This window comes from Pinus tabuliformis, chromosome Q, assembly GCF_031772625.1.
Source record: "Pinus tabuliformis cultivar Carrire ecotype Pingquan chromosome Q, CPIR1, whole genome shotgun sequence".
Classification (NCBI taxonomy): Eukaryota; Viridiplantae; Streptophyta; class Pinopsida; order Pinales; family Pinaceae; genus Pinus; species Pinus tabuliformis.
In genome coordinates this window covers 886380002-886405273 of record NC_142296.1, presented here as the reverse complement: position 1 = coordinate 886405273, position 25272 = coordinate 886380002, and the positions used below count along the sequence as shown (strand labels likewise).

The following is a 25272-nucleotide window of genomic DNA, read 5'->3' as shown; positions in this document are numbered from 1 at the left end:
TTCTAGGGTTTCTCCTAAGAAGAAGAGAGGCTAACATAAACAAGCAGCAGAAGTAGGACGAAGTGTTGAGGAGCAAAGTGCCGGAAGAAAGAGGTCCATGTGCCAGAAGTTACAGTGCAGAAAGAGGAAAGATTTGACTTATGCTTGGAGGATATCGTAGTCAAGGGTCTAGGGTTTGGCAGTTGTTCAAATAAGAAGCTTCAATAAGAGAAAACTTACAAAGGGTTTTCCTCTCAAGAGTGGAGAGGTTTTGTCCCTGGCAGAGAGCCAAACTTTGTGTTCTTGTTATTTTGTTTTGGTAGCAGTTTGATGAAACACACACACTAATAAGAAGAAGAAGATAAATTGTCAAAGTGCATCACAAATTGTTATCAAGTAACGAAGAATCACTTTACACTACTTTGCCCTAGATTCTTCAACATGGTATCAGAGCTAAGGTGACACATCAAGGAGAGGGCAACTCAAGAACACTCATCAAGAAGAAGCATCTACAAAGTTGAAGCATCAAGCCTAGAAGTCTCAATCACTTCAAGGACAAGAAGGGTATACAATCCATCATTCATCAAGGAGGTCTACAAAGCTAGAAGAAGAGCCTTACATAAAGGCACATACAAAGAAGAGCAAATTGAAGCAGGACCTACATCAAGCTACAAGTCATCAAGCAAGTCTAGTTGGAGAAGGCAACTTGAAGAACATCAATATCCAAGGAAGACAAGCCATCAAGCCTTCAAGGAGGAAGCAAATCCATTATATCTCAAAATCTATCAAGTAAGTACATGTCCCCTTTTGAATATACATCAATGTCTTTTTGCAAGGATAGCAGTAAATTGGTAGGTACCAATGACTTTCTTGCATGGAAGAAGAGGACTGATCTACTACCCAAGGAGAATGAACTCCTAGAGCATGTCAAAGGGAATATCACTATCCCTGCTAAGGAACAGACTCAAGCCTTAGCCAAGTACAATAATGATGAGACAAGAGCTCAAAGGATTCTGATAGAATCAATCAAAGACTCTCATTCCTTATGTCTCGAAGTTTGAGACATCAAAAGAAAATTATGATAAGCTAGTAGAGCTATTCTCGGTGTCCACAACCGGAGAAGTAATATATCTGAGGAATGAATTATACAAGATGAAGATAACAAAGGAAGGAATAGCTCCCTACTTCATGAAAATCTCTGAAATGAGAGATCAACTTCAAGAGCTTGGGGAAGTCATGTCTGATAGAGAGATGACAACTGTAGTACTCAATGCTCTACCTGAGGAGTGGGGAACTTTACATCTAGCATATATGCCAAGAAGGAAGCAACCACTCTCAGTGAAATGTGGTCTCTATGCAGAACAGAGGAAACCAAACTTAAGGCAAAAGAAGACGTGGGATCAAAGGAGCAAACATTTGCTACCATGGCCAAGAGAAAGGGTAAATTTGGCAAGTTTGGTCCACCAAGAACAAACAACAAAGACATGTCGAAGATCCAAAGCTTTGGATGCCAAGAATATGGACATTACAAAAGGAATTGTCCTAAGCTTAAAAAAGACAACAACAACAAAAGAAAGAGGGAAGAAGCTCACTTGACTCAAGAGGTGAAAGAAGAAGGAAAGAAGCAAAAGAAGGAAGATCCTCCGAATCTCTACTATGACTAGGTCAAACTCTTTACTTCTAGACTTCTTTCAAAGTTTTTGAGTAATATAGGAGCATGTAGGAATAAGATTAATATTGCATGGCTAGAAACATCCTCTAGAATCTAGAAGCATGATGTACATAGAATTCTAGATACTCATGAAGATGTAGCATTTATGATAAGAACAAAAATGCATAAGTAGAAATATCTTCTAGAATATAGGAGCATGGCAGATATAGCTCAAGATATTCATGTAGAAGAAGCATACCTAGTATAGGACCTCATACTTGATGAAAGAAAAATTGATCGTGATTAAGAATCTTAGAATACTTCCATCATCAAAAGAAAGAAAATATTTGCAAGGCAAGGATCTTTAATAACCTATGATGGAATCTTCAAAAGAAGGTTCATGGACTAAAGCAGATGTCTCATTGGGAATCCCACTCATGGGATTCAAGAAAAGGATGATATGCAGGCAAGCTAAGATGAAGCAAGAAGGGCCACACCAAAGGATGATCAAGGGACAATCAAGATGAGGTATGTATGCATCAAAGTTTAGTCATGTTATCATTTGTATGTTACTGAGTCATGGGTATAGTTCTATAACATAAAAAAGCATGAAAGAACCTCTTTCACCAAGAACATGCTTGAAGGCATGTACCACAATGCAATGAAGGTCAACAAAAGAATATGCTCACTTAAGGAGCATAAGATTGCTGACCAAGAAGCAAGAAGAAATGTTGACAAGTCTAGGAAGCAATGAAGGAATGCTCTCACAGGAAGCATTAGATGGTTGACCTATCTATTTGATAAGAAGCAAATGAAGAAAGAGATCAAGTAGGTGGAAGAACACTATGATTACCGAGAATCACTATCTGACAAGATACTTTGAAAACATCTCCTGAAAGAAGGCAAGACAACTCTGATAAAGAAAGAAAGGACCCTTGGCACCTATGAAGGCCTTGGAGATATAAAAGATGTAGATCACTGATTCTACTCTATGAAGATGTCGTGATAAAAAAGCCATCCAACAAAAGAAAAAGAAATGTTGAAGCGATATCAGGAAGAAGTCATGATGGGATACTAGGTCGAAGCATGTAAACCAATGTTGCACTAATCGTTATCGAGATAATTTCGGCGCAGGGAAAAAATCGGTAATAATCGGGAAAAAATCGTAACATATAAAAATATTCATTTTTTTTCAATTTTTTTAATATCTAAACCATATACAACATAAAATAAATACATTGACACATAAATATGATAAAAGAACTAATATATATGATGTTTAATATCATTTCTAGTGTTACATCACACATAACATTGAATCATGTCCTGAATAGTAAGTCCTGACTCCTGAGTCCGAACTCAGCCTCAAAATATCAACAAAAAATATAATAATGTATCTCATGAGTTATAATGTCATATACAATGAAATGAACAAAATAACTAAAGTCTAATACTATTGATTTCCTCTACCCCTCTTGCGAGAAATGTCATAGCTTTCCCTTTCCCTCTAGATGTAGATGCTGGTGGAGTTGGCAGTGGACTCTGCTGTGCTCTAGAAGCTGAAGAACTAGGAGTAGGAGCTATAGGAGGTAGACCACGTCCTCTACTGGTGGCAGGGGTAGTCCGGGCAAGTGGTGTCACCTCCTCCTCCTGTTGCTCCGCCTCCTCCTCCTCCCCCTCCACTAAATCCTGCACTAACCAATCATCAGCAAACTCCATGAGAGGCCTCTCGGCCTCAACCCTCCATGCAGTAGTGGTGTCAATCCCATCCAATGGGATGGCCTCCAAATCAGGTGTCCTCTCAAGTTGCCTCACCCATAATCGAAGATTGTAGTAGACGTAGACCATGTCATTAAGTCGCTGGGACTCCAATCTGTACAAAGACCATGAAATAATAATTATAAAAAAAAATTGTTTAATGATTCAAAAAATTATTTGGAAATTTGATATTTTAACTTTTTAAGTGTTAACCTGTTGCGCTTCTTGTTGTGTATTTTTTCAAATACACTCTAGTTGCGTTCACATCCTGAGGAGCTACATGTTTGGCTGAGGATTCAAATGGCACACTTTTGCAAAAGAGGTACCCTAGCACCATACATTCTCCACTATGCATCTACAACAAAATTACAAATAAAATTTTAAATAAGCATAAGAAAAAAATGGAATTTGAAGAGACTATGAAATTTGAAACAAACTAAAAAATACTTGGCATTTAATCGTCCTATCAGTCACAGCCATGTCAAAGCCAAATGTGCCACCTGCCATCCTATATGTCTCAATTTCTTTAGAGATTTCTGTACGTTCTGCTGGAGATCGCACCATCCTCTGGACACAGGTTAAGAATCCATCCATGATCTGAGCATCAAATATGAACCCACATGCATATGAAAATTCAGGATTTAGGTAGATCCCTGCAACATGAATGGGACGATGGAGTGTGTTGTTTCATCGTTCAACAATCACTCCCCATAGGAGGAGTTGTCTCTAAAACCCCTCATCTCCCTTATCATCATAATAGGCCCGAATGGATTCTTTCACCCTGTCCATGGCCTCATACAAATAGCCCATTGCGGGCTTCTCACCATCAACTAATCGAAGAACCTTTACCAAAGGTTCAGTAACGGTGCACACCTCTTGAACTCCTGCCCAGAAGTCTTCCTGGTATGAAACTAGTCTGCATATGGCTTCTCCCTTTGGTTTGCGGCTCATTGTCAAAGCACGCCACTCCTCTGAAAGAAACATTCTCTTCACATCCCACATAGAATTCAAGAGGGATTGAAGAGATATGAAACTAGTGGCAAACCGTGTAATGGCCGGGCACATCAACTCTTTGTTGTTGGTGAATTTTCTCATCAAGCTAAGCACAGATGTATGATTATATATAAATTTTGTAATGCTTTTGGATGACTCAACAATATTTTTGACAAAGGAAATTTTCCCTATGTCCTCCAACATCAAATCAATACAATGTGCAGCACAAGGTGGCCAAAATAAAGTAGGATGCCTGTGCATAAGAATCCTGCTAGTAGCAACATAATTTGCAGCATTGTCCGTTATGACTTGAACAACAATTTCTGCACCCACCTCCAAAATAAACACATCCAACAAATCACATAAATTTTTTGCATCTTTGATTTGTGCAAATGCATCAACAGATTGATAAACATAGTCCCCTTGGGACAACTAACCAAGAAGTTTATAAGGGTTCTCCCCTTTTGGTCAGTCCAACCATCTGACATCACAGTGCATCTTGTTTGTGCCCATGATGCCCTAAAATCCTCTAATCTTTTGGTGCAGTCAAGCTTTTCATTTTGAAGAATCCGACCTCTAATGTCATGATAAGAGAGATTTTGTACCCTGGGCCAACAGTTGCAATAGCATCAACAACAGGCTGGAAAAATGGATTATTCCTTACAATGCTAAAAGGAATATCACTCCAAAGGAGAAATTTGGCTAGCAACTTGTCAGCTTGTTCTTTCTCAGTTTTTTAAGCATGGAAGTGATAGATGGCTGTGAATCGGGTGTGGTACGAGGAACAAAAAATGATGAGGCAGCTACCGGGTTGGTTGATGCTGTAGTAGAACCATTGCCACTTCCTTGTTCAGCGGACTTTGTGAGTTGCCTCTTCATTTCTGCTTTGGCCTCTGTAGTGTGGTCTAAATTTTCCAATGATCTCATGGCTTTTTAGATGATTTTAGGATTTGTATTTGTGCAAGGCCCTACATCAAATCCAGGGATTTGTGCAAGGTGATACTTCAATCTGTACACCCCCCGGACATATGGTGCCCACACAACTTGCAAGACAAGTTTATTCTATCATTCCCTCCATCAGGTTCACCAAATTCCCACAGAGGGTCCAATTTCCTTGGCATGTTTGACTTTGAACTTTGAAGTTGAAAACTTGAATGGTGATTTGGTGAACCTATGGCAAAATAAGGATTACAATTTACAAGTTACAAACTTACAATTTACATTGTACAAAAACTAAAAAAAATTACATACAATTTAAGAAATTTTAAGTTTTAACAAACAAAATGAAAAATCAAATGACATTGGACAAATGTCAAAAACCCCATCAAGAATCAAGATCCAAATCAATTCAAAAATATTTGATAACCCATTGAATTCTTTTGATAAACAATGGGTTATCCAGATTCCAAACCCAACCAAAAACATAGAAAAAAACCAAAACAAAGTTACAAAACACAAAACGTTGGTGCCCATACTGGTTTTATGGAGAAAATTCGTCTCCTCTTTGGCTCACACTTCGTTTTTCTCCTCCAGTTAGCGGATCAGCTCCCAAATGACCAAGAGCTTACTCCAAGACTCCAAACCCCCATCGCGCGCCTGTCTGCAGTCCAAATGAGAAAAAAATTGTGTTTTTCTAGCTATAAATCGCGCTGCCCGACATAGCCACGATTTTTATGAAAAATCGCGATTTTTTCATAAAAACTGGCCAAAAAAAAATTATCGTTTTTATCGTGCGATTATATGGTGATTTTTAAAAAATCGCGATTTTTTCGCAATTAGTGCAACACTGATGTAAACATGCAAGTACAATAAAGCTTACATGAGAAGAATATTTTGAAGCATGGACAAGATGACAAAGGAGTAGCCAAGATGACAACAAAACTTGATATATGACATAAAAGCCACTTTCCTCGAAGGAAGCAATGACATGACAAACCAGGGAGGAAGTGATCGATGGATGGTGCCTGCCTAGAAGAAGTTCGAACAAAGAATTCATGACATCAAGAAATGTTAAAATTGGCAACTAGGGCCAAACTCCATGTGGGTCATCTTATTTATGGCAATTGATATTTTTCTTGGATCCCTCTCATTGAGAGGTGTAGGATTGATCTAAAAATCATCTGATTCCGATAACTATTCATGGAGTTATGAATTTATTTGTGTTATAAGAAAATTCGTCAAGGTCGGCTAGCAACCAAATATACCCCACGTGTGCTCAACGTTTTAGTATAAAAGGAGATGACTTGATAGTCATTTCTACACACACTTCTATCTTGATTTCACTCCACTTGTCTTGGGTTTTAGTGGAAGAGAAATCTAGGAGTGGAAGCCCTAGACGTTGGAGGATTTAGGTTGCCCTAGCCGCAGTCAAGAAGAAGAACGCTGCCCTAATCTAGAGGACACAGTCAAGTGAGAAGCCCTAACGCTACAAGGTAGACAGCCCTAGTATCTACGCTATCAAGAAGTCCTAGCCTATACGCTGGCCTCTACGCAACCAAGAAAGAGGCTACCCTAGACAACATGGGAAAGAGAGGCTGTTTGGGTGCTCTTGTAGGGAGAAAGGCCGAAGTTTGAAGCTTAGGGCCGCTGCAAGAAGAGGCAATTCAACGTGGGTGAAATAGGGCTGTTCTGAAGCCATTTCAGGAAGACTGAAGGGATTAAAGGAGGCCGAGTATCTTGCTAGAAGGTCGAGGAGAAAGGGAGCTGTTTGAGGGCTCGTAGAAGGTGGAACAATTCTCTAGAAAGGCTACCGCAGGCCTGTTCTAAGGGCTGTAGGATGCCACTGTAATGAGAGGAGGGCAGAGCCATTATTAAGGGCTAGAAGGCTGGCCAAAATTATAGCGAAGGGGATAGCCTTCCCTTGGAGGACAACTGCATTAATTAAGGTTAAATTTGGGCAGATTTTAGGGGCTATTTGGCTGGGTGTGTAAGGGCTGCCAAATGCCCTAACCAGTGACCACATAAGCAGCAATGAAGGCAGCATTGGAACAATAGTGTTGTGGACGGCTAGGCAATGGAGCATGGTGGAACCATGATGCATGGACAACAAGACAACAAGGCTGCCATATGCCGAGAACAACAGTGTTTTGGGCGTGATTGTTAGGTACAACAGTGTAGCAGTACAACTAGGACAGCTAGGCAATGGTACATACATTTTTGGAGTAGCGTAAGTATGTTATGTTGCTGTAGGGACAACAAGAATGCTGGGTTGCTGTAAGTATATTGAGATAACAAGCCGTGATGGGACAACAGTACTAGCAGCAATGATATTATGCTACAATGTTCAATGGGACAACAACATGATGAGACAAAACAATGATGGGACTGTCATGTCATTGTGCAGTAGTGGCACAATGGGACAAGAAGCATGGACAACATGGTGCAACATGGCAAGCTTGGACAACATGGCAAGCATAGTGCAATATGACAAGCATGGAGAACATGGATAGTTGTGGCAAGCACATGAGACATGCTGTATGACAACATGGTTCAACCATGGCACATGGGACAACAGTGCAACATTAGGTGCAGTAGTCATGAGTTCCAACATTGTGATGATGGGTGCAGCATGGTGCAGGACGATGAGGTGCAACATGATGACGAGATGCAGCACGATGATAGGTGAACGAGTCACCTTGGAGAATCAGTTGAAGCAACATGTCTTCAACTGATATCATGTATCATCTTCTTAGAGATGATCTATGCTCTTATCTAGATAAGTCAAAGTGTTGGCTTCTGTTGTAAATGTACTCTCTCTCTCTCTCCCTACTGAACTATTGAAGAACATACAAGAAGAATTGATCAAGGGTTTCCCCACATTGGGGTTTGTCCCTGGCTAGCGCCACATCTTGTGTCCTCTTGTCTTGTCTTGTCTTCTGTGATTTATGTTTATGTTCTATTTACAGTTTACTTTAATGCTGATGTGATTGCTAATCTGGAAAAGATGTTGAGCTAACTATGAAAATTGAAATAAATTGCTCTAAGCATAGAACATACCTAAAATTAACATGGTATCAAAGGTGAGGTGAAGACAAAGCCCAAGCAAGAGTGAAAGAGCAATCACCGAAGACAGTTGGGAAAGAACAAAAGGATCAGTGGATTCCTCATCCCTCTTCAAATTCACTGAGGGTGAAATCGAAGCAGAGAACATTATCAGAATGGTGCAGCGGAAGCTTCTGATGGCCTACCTAAAGATCACTTCAATGGGAAGTCCGGATCTAAGGGTGGAAGGAAAGGCAGATGCCTTGGTTGCAATAAGTTCGGCCATTATGCGAAGGAGTGTCCGAATGGTAGGGACACATCACTTGATGATGATAACAACCATTCCAAGGACATCTTCAATGATTAGAGGAATGACAGTGCAGGTCATCAAGGAAATGGCCGACTCTTCAGAGAAAGCAAGGAACCCCAGGTATGAAGAACCAAATGTTGTTTTTGATAAGATAAAGAAGCGTTATCTTGTATTGGTCCTCTCCTCCAAATTCTGTGGGAATCTAACTTATTGATTATAGTGCTTCAAGGCACTTCATCGGATAGAAGGGTAATCTCTCTAATTTAGTAGAGATGGAAACAATTGTGGGATTATACTTGGAGCTGATGCCACCTATCCTGGAAAGGGTGTGGGGAATATTACCCCTCAATTAAATAAGGGTAACTTGATTCATTTACAAAATCTCTTTTATGTACCTGATCGCAAGAAGAATTTGGTTTCCACTTCGGCAATGGGAAGTTAGAGGTTTCAGGGTGGCATTCATCGATGGAAAGGTACGTGTTTGAAATAAGAATTTTCTAAGATGCTTTTACTCATGGGTTCAGGGTTGGAAATTTCTATCAAGTTGTAGGATGGTCCATTGGGGACCATGTCAATGGTCACATCTCATCTATATGCTGGAGTCTACTTATTATGGGGCCCTACCCAATGTGAATTAGATGGTGACAGGAATGCCTGAATTCAAGAAGAGCATGAAGGTACATGTCCAAGATGTACCGAGGGAAAATCTTACAAGGGAACCATTCCCCTCATGTAGCAGGTCCACTGGTTTGGAACAATCCGAGGGGTTTGAGATTCATGATCGAGAATCTCATTTGTGCAGGTGGAAGAAAGCTCTCTATGGCTTGAAGCAAAACACCCTGGGCTTAGTATGAGAGGATTGATAGCTGTGTGATGAAGCTGAGATTCACTAGGAGTGAAGCTTGATCCAAACCATTGCTCGAAGGTTGTGGATGATAGACCTCTCATACCGGCACCCTCCGAGGATGACCTATTTTTGATAGGTGCAGACCCTCTCATTTGCAGAAGTAAGAGGGAGTTGGATTCTGAATGTGGAATGGTAAACTGCAAGCCCGTGACTACCTCGAGGATCTTAACTTTCAGAAGTTATATGGTAGTGATGCCAGACCAGATTTGGTAAATGCCTCTGAGTTTCATAAACTCATTTGCGTTGATGTTCTTGGTGAACTTCCGTCCAAACATATGTTTTGCAGTTAGCATGATGAACTCATATATGGTTGAGCCTCAATGGTTGGTGCCAAGAATCTTCTGACATATCTTCGGGGCACAATCTCTCATGAATTGAGATACACTACTGGAAAATGTGAAGCTACATGATTATTTGAATGCTGACTAGGCAAGCAGTGTGGAGAATCTCAAGAGCACTTCTGAGTGCTGATTCTATTTGGGTTTTGCTCAATATCCTGGATGAGTAGGAAGCAGAAGACGATTGCTTTGAGCATCACTGAGACTGAATACATAGCTACGAGTATGACCTCGTGTGACGCTGCCTGGTTGCGGGAGCTCTTCAGTGAGTTGTTTGTACATGTGATGGATACCACCATGATCTTCAGTGTCAACCAGGGGGGTTCGATTGTTGAGGAATCCCGTATTCTATGGTTGCTCCAGTATATAGACATTAGATACCACCTTAACTGGGATATGGTACGTCGATGAGCGAGGAGGCTCTATCACATTGAGACTGATGTACAGGTTGCAGACATTCTGTTAAAATCCTGGGGAAAGGTCAAATTTGTGACTTTCCCGAATGACTTGGAGTCGTTGAGAGACCTTCTTATGAGGGTCCTGCATGTTGCATGCATTGAGCTTTGGGAGCTACGAGGGGTTTGGGGTACTACTGGAGCAACACGTGACCATAGGGCGACTCATCCTCCCCTGATGGTGCATTGTGTATAGGGTGAATGGCTCAACCTTCCCCTGTGATAACCCGAGGTGACTTAGGGACAAGATGATTGGTTCTCCTGTCGAGGCATCCTACCCATGCAGTTTGGGACTCATGGGAAGTACCTCCCATCTGGCCAATGAGGAGGGAAATGGGGTTAGGGACCATAGTAGTACTATTGATGGATGCATCGTTGTATCTACCATACTCCCTATGCTAGAATGACCTCCATTGATCTGAGATCAATGTAACTGATCTGGGAACAATATGAGTGGTTTGAGACACTCTCTTGTGATATTGATCTGGGATCAATAAAACTGACTTCGGGTCCGTAGAGAATGGTATGAGACATTCTTGATCAATTCTTCTTCTTCATGGTTCAACAGAGCAGAGCAGTGTAGTGCAGGGCACTTATGGAAGAGAGAGTATAGTCGGACATATGGATCAACGGATGGAGTTCTCACTAGTTGAGAGGGAGTGTTAAAATTGGCAACTAAGGCCAAACTCCATGTGGGTCATCTTATTTATGGCAGTTGATATTTTTCTTGGATCCCTCTCATTGAGAGGTGTAGGATTGATCTAAAGATCATCCGATTTCGATAAGTATTCATGGAGTTATGAATTTATTTGTGTTATAAGACAATTCGTCAAGGTCGGCTAGCAACCAAATATACCCCACATGTGCTCAACATTTTAGTATAAAAGGAGATGACTTGATAGTCATTTCTACACACACTTCTATCTTGATTTCTCTCCACTTGTCTTGGGTTTTAGTGGAAGAGAAATCTAGGAGTGGAAGCCCTAGACGTTGGAGGATTGACGCTGCCCTAGACGCAATCAAGAAGAAGAATGCTGCCCTAATCTAGAGGACGCAATCAAGTGAGAAGCCCTAACGCTACAAGGTGGACAACCCTAGTATCTACACTATCAAGAAGAAGCCCTAGCCTATACGCTGGCCTCTACGCAACCAAGAAAGAGGCTGCCCTAGACAGCGTGGGAAAGAGAGGCTGTTTGGGTGCTCTTGTAGGGAGGAAGGCCGAAGTTTGAAGCTTAGGGCCATAGCAAGAAGAGCCAATTCAACGTGGGTGAAATAGGGTTGTTCTGAAGCAATTTCAGGAAGATTGAATGGATGAAAGGAGGCCGAGTATCTTGCTAGAAGGCCGAGGAGAAAGGGAGCTGTTTGAGGGCTCGTAGAGGGTGGAACAGTTCTCTAGAAAGGCTACTGCAAGCCTGTAGGATGCCACTATAATGAGAGGAGGGCAGAGCCATTATTAATGGCTGGAAGGCTGCCTAAAATTATAGCGAAGGGGACAACCTTCTCTTGGAGGACAAACGCATTAATTAAGGGCAAATTTGGGTAGATTTTAGGGGCTGTTTGGCTGGTTGTGTAAGGGCTGCTAGATGCCATAACCAGTCACCACAGAAGTAGCAGTGAAGGCAGCATTGGAACAAGAGTGTTGTGGACAACTAGGCAATGGAGCATGGTGGAACCATGATGCATGGAGAGCAAGACAGCAAGGCTGCCATATGTCGAGAACAACAGTGTTTTGGGCATGACCGTTAGGTACAACAGTGCAGCAGTACAACATGGACAACTAGGCAATGGTACATACATATTTGGAGTAGTGTAAGTATGTTATGTTGCTATAAGGACAACAACAACGCTGGATTGTTGTAAGTATATTGAGATAACAAGCCGTGATTGGACAACAATACTAGCAGCAACGATATTGTGCCACAAGGTTGAATGGGACAACAACATGATGAGACAAAACAATGATGAGACTGCCATGTCATTGTGCAACAGTGGCACAATGGGATAGCAAGCATGGACAACATGGAAAGCTTGGACAACATAGCAAGCATGGACAACATGGATCGCTGTGGCAAGCACATGAGACATGCTATATGACAACATGGTTCAACCATGGCACATGGGACAACAGTGCAACATTAGGTGCAACAGTCATGACGTCCAGCGTTGTGATGATGGGTACAGCATGGTGCAACATGGTGAGGTGCAACATGATGACAAGATTCAACACGATGATAGGTGAAGGAGTCACCTTGGAGAATCAGTTGAAGCAACATGTCTTCAACTGATCTCATGTATCATCTTCTTATAGATGATCTATGCTCTTATCTAGATAAGTCAAAGTGTTGACTTCTGTTGTAAATGTACTATCTCTCTCTCTCTGTGTTGAACTATTGAAGAACATATAAGAAGAATTGATCAAGGGTTTCCCCACATTGGGGTTTGTCCCTGGCTAGCGCCACATCTTGTGTCCTTTTGTCTTGGCTTGTCTTCTGTGATTTATGTTTATGTTCTATTTGCAGTTTACTTTAACATTGATGTGATTGTTAGTCTGGAAAAGCTGTTGAGCTAACTGTGAAAATTGAAATAAATTGATCTAAGCATAGAACATACCTAAAATTAACAAGAAAGGAAGGAGATCAAGCAGTTGAAGGACCCACGAAGAAGAAGTTGCTAATACAGGAAAGAGTCCCCAGTTAAGTGGGAGCTTTGATAGGTCCCTGATCAAGAGGGAGTATTGGATCACCCCTAATTACCAAGGAGTGACAATTGTCTTTTCCATTTCATGGGTCATGCACTAGACTAGGACTAACAACCGTAAGTCTAGATGAAGGCCATGAATGGAAATGTAGACACAAGATAGACACAAAATTCTTGTCTTCACTTGGGAAGAAAGAATTGGAGGATTGTGTAATCATCTGGCATCCGATACTCTTTTAGGATGTGTAGGGCATCCAAGACAAGAGTAGGAAAGACAATCGATATTCTTTGAGGGTTGGGAACCCAAGACAAGAATAGTCCTAGAAGGTCATACATAGAGAACACCCGAGTGGATATGTACCTTTAGAGACAATGATGAAGGTTTCTATAAATCATTGGTCTTGCCAGCATTGCAGCTCATGATCTCATGAAGAGATGGAGCTGTTAGTCAAGACCTTGCTCTATGATAATGCTGATTGATATTATGCTATAACAGATGGATTGCAAATCCGATTTCTATTATGTGAATTCTTCAAAGATTGAAACATAGACAAACACCTTATAATGTTGTATGAATACCTCCCTAGTTAAGAGGGAGTGTTGAAGGAAATGTAACTAGGCTAGGTGTTCATAAATGTAATTTTGATATTTGTATTTATTCAAGAAAAGAGAGATTATTTTGTTATTATTTGTTAATGAATTTCTTGCTCATTGAAAATAGGTCAAGCACATTTTGAAGTGCTTCTAGAGAGTCAAAGTCAAAATGTAATTATGATGAGACCCTTTGAGGGCATGTTACATCATGTATGTCAATATACAAGGTCATGGGAACACCTCCAAGCCAAGTCAAATCCTCTCCTAGCATCAACGAAGTCTCCAAGAAGCCAAATAATGAATAAAATATGAATTATGATGAAAATGTCAAGTCGGCCTAATGGACAGTCAAGTTGGCCTAAAGAGGAGGGACAAACCTCTATTTATAGAGGCTGTCCACTCCTCATTTGATATCAATTGTGCTCTGAAATCCGTAAAAAGAAAGAGGACTAGAAGGATGCAGAAAGCCAAGGAAAAGGGTTTACAAGGGCAACGAGATAAGAAGGAAGAACAACGAAGTCTAAAGGACTGTTTTCCAGGGTATATATAGTCACACGTGCAAGGAATTAAAGGAATGTCTGCGATTATCGCAACAGTGGAATCACAGTTGTATATTCTTCATTGTTTGGGCTAATAAACAAGGCCTATAAGGCCTCCCCACCCAGCGAAGAAGGAAGGAAGAGACAACGAGGATAAGGGGACTTTTTTAGGGTTTCTGTCCACACGTGCGAAGATCTCAGCAATGTACCTTTTGCAGATTTGACAACAGTTGAAGGCAGCTACATGAGAAGCCTCATTCGGATGTGCATCTAAGTCTACAAGGTTTCCAAAAGAAAGCGAAGAAGGTTCTCTCTAAAGCGATGTAAAGAAGCCCTAATCTTCTAGGGTTTCTCCTAAGAAGAAGAGAGGCCAACATAAACAAGCAACAAAAGTAGGACGAAGTGCTGAGGAGCAAAGTGCTGGAAGAAAGAGGTCCATGTGCTGGAAGTTACAGTGTAGAAAGAGGAAGGAATTGACTTATTCTTGGAGGATATCCTAGTCAAGGGTCTAGGGTTTGGCAGTTGTTCAAATAAGAAGCTTCAATAAGAGAAAACTTACAAAGGGTTTTCCTCTCAAGAGTGGAGAGGTTTTGTCCCTGGCAGAGAGCCAAACTTTGTGTTCTTGTAATTCGTTTTGGTAGCAGTTTGATGAAACACACACACTAATAAGAAGAATAAGTAAATTGTCAAAGTGCATCACAAATTGTTATCAAGTAACGAGGAATCACTTTACACTACTTTTCCCTAGATTCTTCAACATGTTGAAGTAAGTGTAACTAGGTTCGGTCTTCATAAATGTACTTTTGATATTTGTACTTATTCAAGAAAAGAAATATTATTGTTTATAGTATATGTCAATGAGTTTCTTGCTCAATGAAGTAGGTCTAGCACATGCCAAAGTGCTATAGGTATGTCAAATAGTCAAGAGAAAATATTGAAGGTCTTAAAGGCATGGTACACCATGTATAATATATTTTAAAGTCAAAGGGAAAACGTCCAAGCAAAGTCAAGTCTACTCCTATGTTATGGTACCATCAAGAAGCTCCTTCAAGCATGCTACAACACCATGGAAACTATCCAAATTTTGCTCAACAAATCAGCCACCAAACTGCCCTTAAAGTCGGCCTACAATTAAGAGGACAATTCGACCTACAACAATCAATCAAGTCAGCCTAATTGGAGGGACAATCCTCTATTTATAGAGGTTGTCCACTCCAAATAAAACGCACAACTTGAGCTTTGAAATCCGCAAGGGATAGAGGACAAGAGGAACGAAGGAAGCCGAGGTAAAGGGTCTATAACGTGCAACAAAGTAAGAAGAAAGTACAATGAAGGAAAAGGATTGTTTTCTAGGTTATACACAGTCACACGTGCGAGGTAATGAAGGATTGTCTACGGCTATATCAACAGTGAGAGCACAGGTATACATTCTTCCTTGTTTGGGCTAGTAACTAGGCCTGCATGGCCTCCTACTCTAGTGTTGAAGAAAGACACTTAAGCGAAGAAGAGAAGGGCAGATAACACCTAGAAATACTCCCCACACGTGCGAGAAACTAGGGTTGCACTACTGTCATAACAACCCTCCCTTGACAGCCATAAAAGTTCATTGATTGGTGAAAAACGAGAGGGGAATCATCATATGAAAAGGGTCTCATCAAAGGCATCTTCTCTAGAACAATTACAACAAGGTTACTAACAAGAAGAAAGAAGAACTAACTGCCAGAAGAAGGAGGACGAAGTGCCGGGAAACAAAGTGCCAGAAGAAGTGCCGAGATATATGGTGTAGAAAGGAGTAAAGACTTGACTTGTGCTTGGAGGATCTCTTAGTCATGGGTCTAGGGTTTGGCATTAATCAATAGAAGCTTCAGTAAGAGAAATTCACTAAAGGCTTTTCCTCTTAAGAGAAGAGAGGTTTTGGCCCAGGCAGAGAGCGAACATCTTGTGTTCTTGTTTTTATGTTTTGGTAGCTGTTTTATTAAGTACACACATATGCACTAATAAGAAGAAGAAGAATAAGCTAAAAAGAAAAGTAAAAAGGCTCCACTAATTGTTATCAAGTAAAGAAGAATCACACTACAATACTTTGCCCTAGATTCTTCAACAAGAGGCCCATGCAATCCTTGTTGAGGGAGCTCGAATTAGATGAGAGGACATGTGGGAGAGTGAATTGGAGTGGTAGGAGACCACTCTCCACCTCACTCAAGTAAACTCTAATCCAATCTCAAGTCAACTCTAGTCCAATCTCAAGTCAACTCATGATACCTCCTTGAAGCTCAAGTTAACTTCCCATTGTGGATCTTGTTGCTGGAACTCGTTGTCTTCTCCACAAAAAAATAATTTGCTTGATTTGTGGCTTATGTGGAGTCCACATCACTTGGTAACTGAACGTTGACCTTTAGATAAATTTCCACCTCATTTCCACATCATTTGAGCATGTGTGGATATTTGTTTTTCTCCATTTATTTAATCGTTGGGCTAATTTATTGCCACCTTTTCCACAAAACTTAGGAAAAGTGGGTTTTGAGGTCTTAGAAATTATTTTTTTAGCCTTCAAAGTGTGTCATAGTAGAAAGTTGAGGGTGAGAGGTGTAATTTTTAAGTACACATACTCCATACAACTTCTCTAGACAACTCTTATTACATTTTACATTCAGATTTTATTCAAATTTCCATCCTGTCGGTTTTTTTTTTAAATGACCCCTAGACCTAATCAAATTCAACGAAATTTTACAGGTGATCTAGTATGGTAATATACAATGACTCTAGACACTAGGACTCACCCATCAAGCCGCACTCTGGCTTTGATAGCTATGCTTGGAGGAAAAACCTCAATTAATTATTAAATCCTCGTAAGGACCTAATAATAAACCCACTGAAAAAAAACTTCCCCGAGTAAACTCACTTGATGACAAGGTCCCAAGTTACCTAGGCTAGTTACATGATTCAACTCATCATACTACCATCACTTTTACATCGTCCCCGCAGGGCTTGTGGAATTTGAGTACGACAAAAAAATGACATAGTGAACTCTGATGGTAGATGAAGCCTCTGATACATCCTTGGGCATGGAGTCTTCAAAAAATCTTCAGGTGCCACTCCAGTGGTGAACAGGACGAAGGTGGGCTTCCTCTCAAAAGGTACTTTAATCATTTTGCAATTGAGTGTTTATGCTTCTTTGTATTTGGGCATTTGATGTGGATTATGGGGTGACTTGGAAGAATGATGGGTTTTGACCGTGATCTTGTTCTCTCACCTTAAATGGGGTGTTAGTGTTCGATTCTAGTCTAGTGGGACCTCCCCTAATGGCCCAATAGGTAAAGGAGGGGCGCTACTTTGGAAACGTTGATTGAGATAACATAGTTCCATCTATACTTATGTCATACTTAGCACATTTCGACATACACTACAAGCCCTTATCTCACATCCATTCTTCAGGTTCAACTAACGATTAGTTCATTGGGTTTTGGCACCCATACATCTACATATCTGGGTAAAGAAACGGAAAGAGCATATCATGACCACTATAAAACTAAAAGAAATAATATCAAATGTAAATGATGGCCAAGGACATACACATTAACATGTGGGAAAAGCCTATCATGAGCTCTACCTCACTCATTATGGCCATGGCCCGGTACTTGAGCACATGTTGCCCCATTACATCAAAAGAAGGAACCCTTGCATGTCCCAACCTCGATGAGTGATAAACTGACTCATCATTAAGGGGTAATACAACTGTTATATTATTCAAAGCAAGCTCTAACCCTTGAGCTATGAGCAGTAATGCAAAAAAAAATCAAGAAAAATTAAAAGGAGCACAAGAGAGGCGAAAAAACAAAGGCCAAGTTGGTAACTCATGTATCCACATTTGCTCCCTACTCACATCTATATGCAGAGTGTGGATCCCCCTTTAACCATGGCACTTGGCCATGAAGGCTTATCCCCTTCGTGACCATCATTATTATTCACTAACACTATCAATTGAAGTGTAGACTGAGGAAATGTTAGTTCCCCTTAGGGGCTGGAAACACCTAATAGCATTTTCCTTTAGCCACTCCTACCTAGAAAGTTGTTTTCCTATGTGTTATGATGATTAACACATGGGGTGATCTCAATGGAGGACTTGGTTGGTTGATTAGGAGGAGTACCGACATAAGAGAATGAGTGCTAGGAAGACACTTTGGCCTAAGAGCATGCGACTAGGTGGCATACTCCTTAGAGGTTGGATACTTGACTTGAGGATGCTTTAGTTGAATAGCATATTTCATGGAGGTTGGTTCTAGGTTTGGACACATGTCGAGGAGAAGCATTGTAGTAAGTTACTACCTTGGCACAAATGAGGAGGAGTGTTGGGCACAAGAAGACATGACTCACATAGCTAGAAGACAAGCACCTTTCATGAGGACACTTGAAGCACTAGAGGAATAGATTCTTGATGCTGGGTGTGATGCTTAGCATGAAGAATACTCAGAGGTTAGGTTGATGTATTCTTGATATTCCATTGTCACGTTGTCTTGAGTTCTTGGCGCTTGAAGAAGACATAGTGTTTGTGGGAGCAATCCTTAGGATGGACAAGGAGTGTGGTAGTAGAGGAGAGTTTATTAGATCATTTTATCTAGTTGGTGAGCATGTCTTGAGTCTTTGTACTTGTGTTGATGGAAGGGAGGAATGTGCTAGGGTTTGTGAGAGGCAAAACCTAGAGAAGAGTTTAAGTGCTAAGGCTGGTGTCCTTGTGTGAGAAGGACCGAAAGTTTGCAGCAAAGAAACCTTAGTGGAGACTTGGAGCTGTTTGCTTGGAGATTTTGTGAGACAAGCTTGGGAAAAGATCGAGGGTGGAGTTGTTAGTGTTGATGCCAGCTTGTTGCTGAGCCTTTAGACTGTCTAGGAGTTGCTTGGTGTGATACCTTTCTAGGCCATGTTTTCTAGTTAGGTTTTTCTATTGTTGTGAGTGCCCCAGTTAGGGTTTGGATGCATTGAAGGGTCCTAGCTTGTGATAAACGTGGACTATCTTGTACCAGCTTGTATAAGCTGTTGGTATAATATTGTTTTGATGTATATATGAATTGTACTTTGCTGTCCAAAGTTTGTGTACTTGCAGATTTGATTTTCAGCTGATGTTCTCATGGTGATTGAGTAGCTTCTAGCGTTGGTCATGTTTGCTGATTTACATAGGGGGGAGCAGATTTTATTAAGGGATTTGAGAAGTAAATAAAACTTAGGAGGGTGGGTTTGTGGTTGTAACAGTCTGCTGTTTATATGTTATTTTCAGATCTGTTATCTGTTTTGCTCTAGGGATAAACAGTGAAAATATATCTCCCTTGAAGTACACTTGTTTGGTTTTTATTTTGGTGGCTTTGTTATGTATTTGGTTGGACAAAGTGACATACTACTGCAGATTAGCCACAAGGCTGAAAAGTTTATTTGAAACTGTTTGGGGAAATCTCAAGTAATTCATGTCAAATTCAATGAATTTGTCTTAAGCATGCCCTTTTGAAATTTCCACACTATTGAGTTGTAGTGGAGAAAGGAAACCACACCAATGGTTAGAACTTAGGTCATAAAAGCTGACTTTTGTTGTTAGAATTTGTGAGAGATTTTGTGGTGGTTGACTGAGGAGAATTTAAATGTGGTTTCATCTTTCATCCCCACTTGTTACTGTATCAGTTTCTTCTAATTCTGAGAGAGCCTTGGGCGAGAACAGTTGCACCCTTTTTTAATCTAGATCTTGAATTCTCAGGTTTGTAGAAGATGCCTGTCTGATAATGTAAATGATCCTCCTATATATACAAAGTGTAAGAAAAATGTTTACAAGGTTTCTGCTAGAGGAAATGGGACCATTCATTGTTCAGCGTACAGGCCAACTTTGCAATTTGTTTTCCATACTCATTATGCTAATATGTTTTTCATTGAAACATGTTTTGTTTTCAATTAGATGCTTAATTTCTGTTGGCAAGCATTATGCTTTTATTATGTTTAAATTAGTGGTCTTTACTATGTTGAAATTATGTTCAACTGTCAATTCAATTAATTGTTGTCCGATATGTATTGTGCTGGCTCAAAGTTGCTGTTGACTATTCTGCAGATCTTTTTATATGGTGGATATTTTAAGGACCATGTCTCTGATAAAGATGGCTCCGAGAAGGGAATTGTTCATGCGGACATGTGGGTCCTTGATCTGAGGAGTGGAGAGTGGAATAAGGTGAATATGTATATCTGATTTGTCTTTATTGAGATTTGTAGATGATTTAGATGCTATGTTCATAAAACCAGTGTTGCAAATATCTCTTGTTTCTCCTGATTGTTGCGGGTTTTTTTGAGTTTTCCAGGTTGCCTTTTTCCTAAATTTTTCAGATCCAAGTTTATGCTTGCTGATATTTTCTGATGTTTTCCTCAATATTTACGATATATTTCTTTCTGGAACCTCAGCAATATTTTTCTCGAAATGATATTTATAACATTCCTTAAAACTATCGTTTTTCCATTTTGTTGCGATACACATTGGCTAATATCTCTGTCAACCTTTGTTGTATCCGTTTTCTTCATTAAAAATGGATGGTCTGCAAGAATTCAAGACTTCAGTGACTTAATTGAGAAAGTAAAATAATTAATGCTAAACAATGCAAGTAAAGTAGAAAGGTACTGATATACAACTCAAATTTTTCAGAGGAAGAACTTAGTATTTCTTTGACTGCCAATTGAGAATAAATTTATAAAAATGAATTTAGCAATATTAATAAAAAATAAATCAATGTGAAGCGGATAAGTGGTCGGCTCAAATAGATGGTCCATGATCCAACTGTGAAGGATTGTTCCTTGTCTTAAAATAGCTTCGGATATTTGGCAAGTTGTCTATGAAGACATTTTATATCTCTGATCAATGTCATCTATGAAAAAGATGGTATAGATGCAATATAAAATGATTTGTATAAATGTACATGATGATTTCTTCAAACAAGAAAGTAACAAGTCAGCTAGCTTATTTAAATCAATTTTACAGAATTGGAGTGGTCATTGAACTGGTTGGTCCCATAAACTCGAACCAGACTGGAATTGGACAAAACTGGAAAGAAAACCAGACCACAAGATTGGTCAACCAAAAAGTACATAGAATATTCAAGCTTTGAAAAAACAAATACGTTCATGTGCATCCAAACCATTATACACAAATATGCAAAGTTTCTTATGTATATAGCAAGGTTGCATGTATCCAAATTAAGGCTAAGTGGAATCTTTTTCTGATCCAAAATACTGTAATACATCAACAAAGAGGCTCTAAATGGCCTCCAAAGTCCAAAAATAAGCATAGTATTAATTAATAATTATTGTATAGACTGAAGACTCAACTAATCATTTGAGAGAGTCATTTGAATTCTCATCATCTACATCCTCAACATTTATAGACTCGAAAATGGGATTCTAAATTGATTCCCCAGGTCCTGAAAGTATCCATTTAGCGACAATGTTTAGATCCTCTTTCTGTGGAAGTGTGTCCAAGTCCATCCAAGATACGTCTTCATTGTCAAATGTTGCTTTTTGAGTCTCCACAACCCACTTTGATTGAGAGTCAATATCATACAACACTATGATGCTTGATTTAGGGGCCTTGTTCAATAATTGGTCGCACTTCAATCTAAAGTTGTGTTGAACATAAACCATATCATTCAACCATTTTTGCTTCAAACAGTTTCACTGCTTGGTGTGTACACACTCTAAAACACTCCAATTGCATTTGCACCTAGAAACACTGGATATCTTGCTCAGTATCAGAATTGCAACTTTTGCAAATCAGGCCTTTAATAAGCGCTCCAAATCAGTGCAAGAAACTCAGCTCAAAATTTCCAAATTGCTCAAATGAATTGTGTAAGCGAAGTGGGGGGTGGGGACCTCTTTGAACAGCGTGAAGTGGGGGGGGGGCTAGGGTTTGGTTTAGTGTTTCACCTTTTTTTCTCTTTTAATTTTAATATTTAAATTGAGTTAAAGTGATATGCATTGCCAGCTGTATGTTTACATACAAAATTGGCTGGTTTTGTAATTACTGGTTTGAAGCCTTCAACCAGACCGGTATGACCTCAGAACTGGTAAGGATATGATAACATTGATTGAAATGACTTTTGCCTTATATTGCTTTATCCGCCTTATTGATCGATTGTAACTTAAGATCTCTCAAACATATTTTGTTTTAATGCAGGTGAAGAAGTTGGGATTGCCTCCTGGACCACGTGCTGGATTTTCTATGTGTGTTCACAAAAAGCGTGCTCTTCTATTTGGAGGTGTGGTGGATATGGAGGTTCAAGGTGAATTCATTTCCTGCAAATGAAGTGAATTGTGTACGATGTACAGATTCTAAATAAATTGAGTTAATACACATTCTTGCTTAATCTTTCATTTTTTCGGATCTGCAAAGAATGCATTATGGCTTTGGTATTTTCTTTAGTTTATATTGTTTTAGTTGAAATTACCATCTTACTACTATTTATTAAAATAACATTCTTGCATTTCATCAGGAAGTATCCTATTTCAGACATATCATGATATATTCACATAGATTGTTAATGACAAATGACCAAACAACAGAAAAGTAATCAAACCTTTAATCGGTGTTGTGAAAATCGTGATTTAATCATTGTGAGTTTTTCCCTGAAACGATAAAAGCGGCTGATTTTTCGTTTTGAAAAAAATCACGATTTTTAAATTTTTTTTTTTTTCCATCCAAAAATCGTATTTTTTGTAATTTTGCCGATTTTTCTAATTTTATCCTGATTTTAACAATTTTTTTTTTTTTTTTGCTGGACTCTTACCGATTTAATCCCGATCACGATTATCGCAACATTGACTTTAATCAACCTTAAATGATATCTAAATTTGGTGTACTTATCTTTACTTCTTGGGAACTCAAGCAAAGAGTATGAATAGTCTAAATTGATAAACACAATGTTTGGTTCCTGGGTGTAGGCATTATCCACCATCATGCACTAGCAAACTTGTTTAGGTAGTTGTATAAATTATAAGTATTCGAACACATGCAATTTATGAATTGCTTAGAAACAAAATGTTTGAAATCTACCTGCTGATTGGAAAATACACTATAAAGTAACTTGTAGGGGATTATAGTAGAAAGATCCATTGAGAAATTGGGAGGCTTGTAGATTATAATAGATTTCTCATACTTTGATAACTGCTTGTGAATTTAGTTGGCTTATTAATTTTTATTATGTTTCTTTCATCAAACAATTATCAAATATAAACATGAAGATCACAAGAGAACAAAGAACACAAGATATAGGCTCCAAGCTAGGGCAAAACTCCTCCAAGGGGAAAACCCAAAAAAAATCTCTTCTTGTAGAATTAGATCAAAGTTAGATATCCAAGATCCATGACCATAGAAAAATATCGGCCTTCTAGATGCCAAGTCAAACCCCCGTGCATAGTAAATCCATCAATAACAAGAAGCTAGGAACAAATCTTTATCTAGAGATATGATGAGGCAAAACTTCCACAAACCCTTTCTCCAACTTTAGACTTCGACCCTCCTTCTGTGAAATTTTAGAACCAATTGAGTGTATTGTGCGTGTCCAAATGAGCTCCAACTTCCCTCTTTTTATATTGTCCAAAGGGGTTGGAATAGACATGTTCTTTGGGCAGGGATGACTTGACAAGTAGGCTGACTTGGTGTTGTAAAATGTAAATAGGTTCGGTCTTCATAATGACATGTAATTATGATCTTTGTAAATGATGAAAAGAAGTAAACAAAATTATTTTTGTAATGCTCATGGGTTTCATGAGCAGGAGGTTTATTTTAGATGGCTCCCATTGAGAGCCTTAAGATTTGTCAAAGAGTCAATGTCATGTATAAAGCTATGTCAAATATATTCTAGTAAAATAACCCTCCAAAGACAAGCGTAGTCCTCCTCTTCCTATGTTGGCCTCAAGATGTATGAAGGAACTCATATCGGCTCACATTAAGGAGACACCCATTGTAGTTCATGTCGGCTAAATTATATGGACGAACTACTAGATATATGAGGCTAGGCTCTTCGCATTAACATAGTTCAGACTTCACATATCTCTGAGATTTCGCAGAACAGAAGTTTGGATTATACTCTGAATTCGGATGGGTAGTGACAATATACAATTCAGATGAGAGTGTAGAAAAAAAAGGTTCAGATAAGAAGCTCATACTAGGGTACATGAGTATAAAGATAACCTCAGTACAGTCAAGGGAAAAGTCGCGGTACAACAAGGAGAAATATTGAAGAAATTACAATGAACAAGTTTCAGTACTAGCATAAAGAAGATCTCCATGTCTCGGTTCAGAAACACAACCTTAGTGTCACTACAGTACGTTGCTATCACAGATTGATGATCATCACAGATTGGTCTATCCACAGTTTGTTATGAAGCTATCTTTTTACCTTTTGTTTCGGTGTCTCTACAGTGAGAAAGGCTCAAAACTGTTACAATTAAGGATATCAATGAAGACTCAAATTCCATCACAGAAATAAGATCTTTTTGACAAGGTATCGGTGGAAGCTACGTCTCGATGCTAAGAAGAGCGAAGTGGAAGAGGAGTCAAGAAGAATGGTGACAGTCAAGAGAACTTGTGTCTTGGTCATGGAGAGGCTAATAGGTCAAGGGTCTTGGTCTTGGTATTCGTCAATTGGAATATCTATAAGAAGAATTTGTGCTTTTTTTCTTCTCAAGAGTGGGAGGTTTTAGCCCTGGCTCATAGCCTACATGCCGTGTCTCTTATCTGTTTATGCTCATGCATTGGTTACAGTTTGATGAATAAGAACACTAATAATCTAAGAAGAAGAAGATCCTAATCTAAAGAAGTAAATAGCATTCACAAGCAATTACTAATCAAGAGAAATCACCTAATTCATGATGCCCTAGATTTCTAAACATGGTATCAAAGCTAAAGTGTCAAAGTCAAGGAAGGGCATCTCATCAAGGGACACTTAAGGATTGAATCTCAAGAATGGCATCAAAGCAAGTCAAAGGATATCAAAGCGAAAGTTTGAAGATCTACCCTAGATCAAAGAAGAAGAAGTCATTGGATTATCAATCAAT

General features: G+C 39.4%; 1 protein-coding gene across 1 annotated transcript in view; it reads left to right on the top strand.

The window, feature by feature from the left end:
* The window catches only part of LOC149222318 (Galactose oxidase/kelch repeat superfamily protein), a 352563-nt gene that overhangs the window by 155721 nt on the left and 171570 nt on the right, over window positions 1–25272 (top strand). Inside the window, exons 10-11 of the mRNA XM_089385362.1 lie at window positions 20285–20401; window positions 22391–22496. Of these exons, the coding sequence (XP_089241488.1) occupies window positions 20285–20401; window positions 22391–22496 (223 nt within the window). The remainder of the gene's footprint in view (window positions 1–20284; window positions 20402–22390; window positions 22497–25272) is intronic.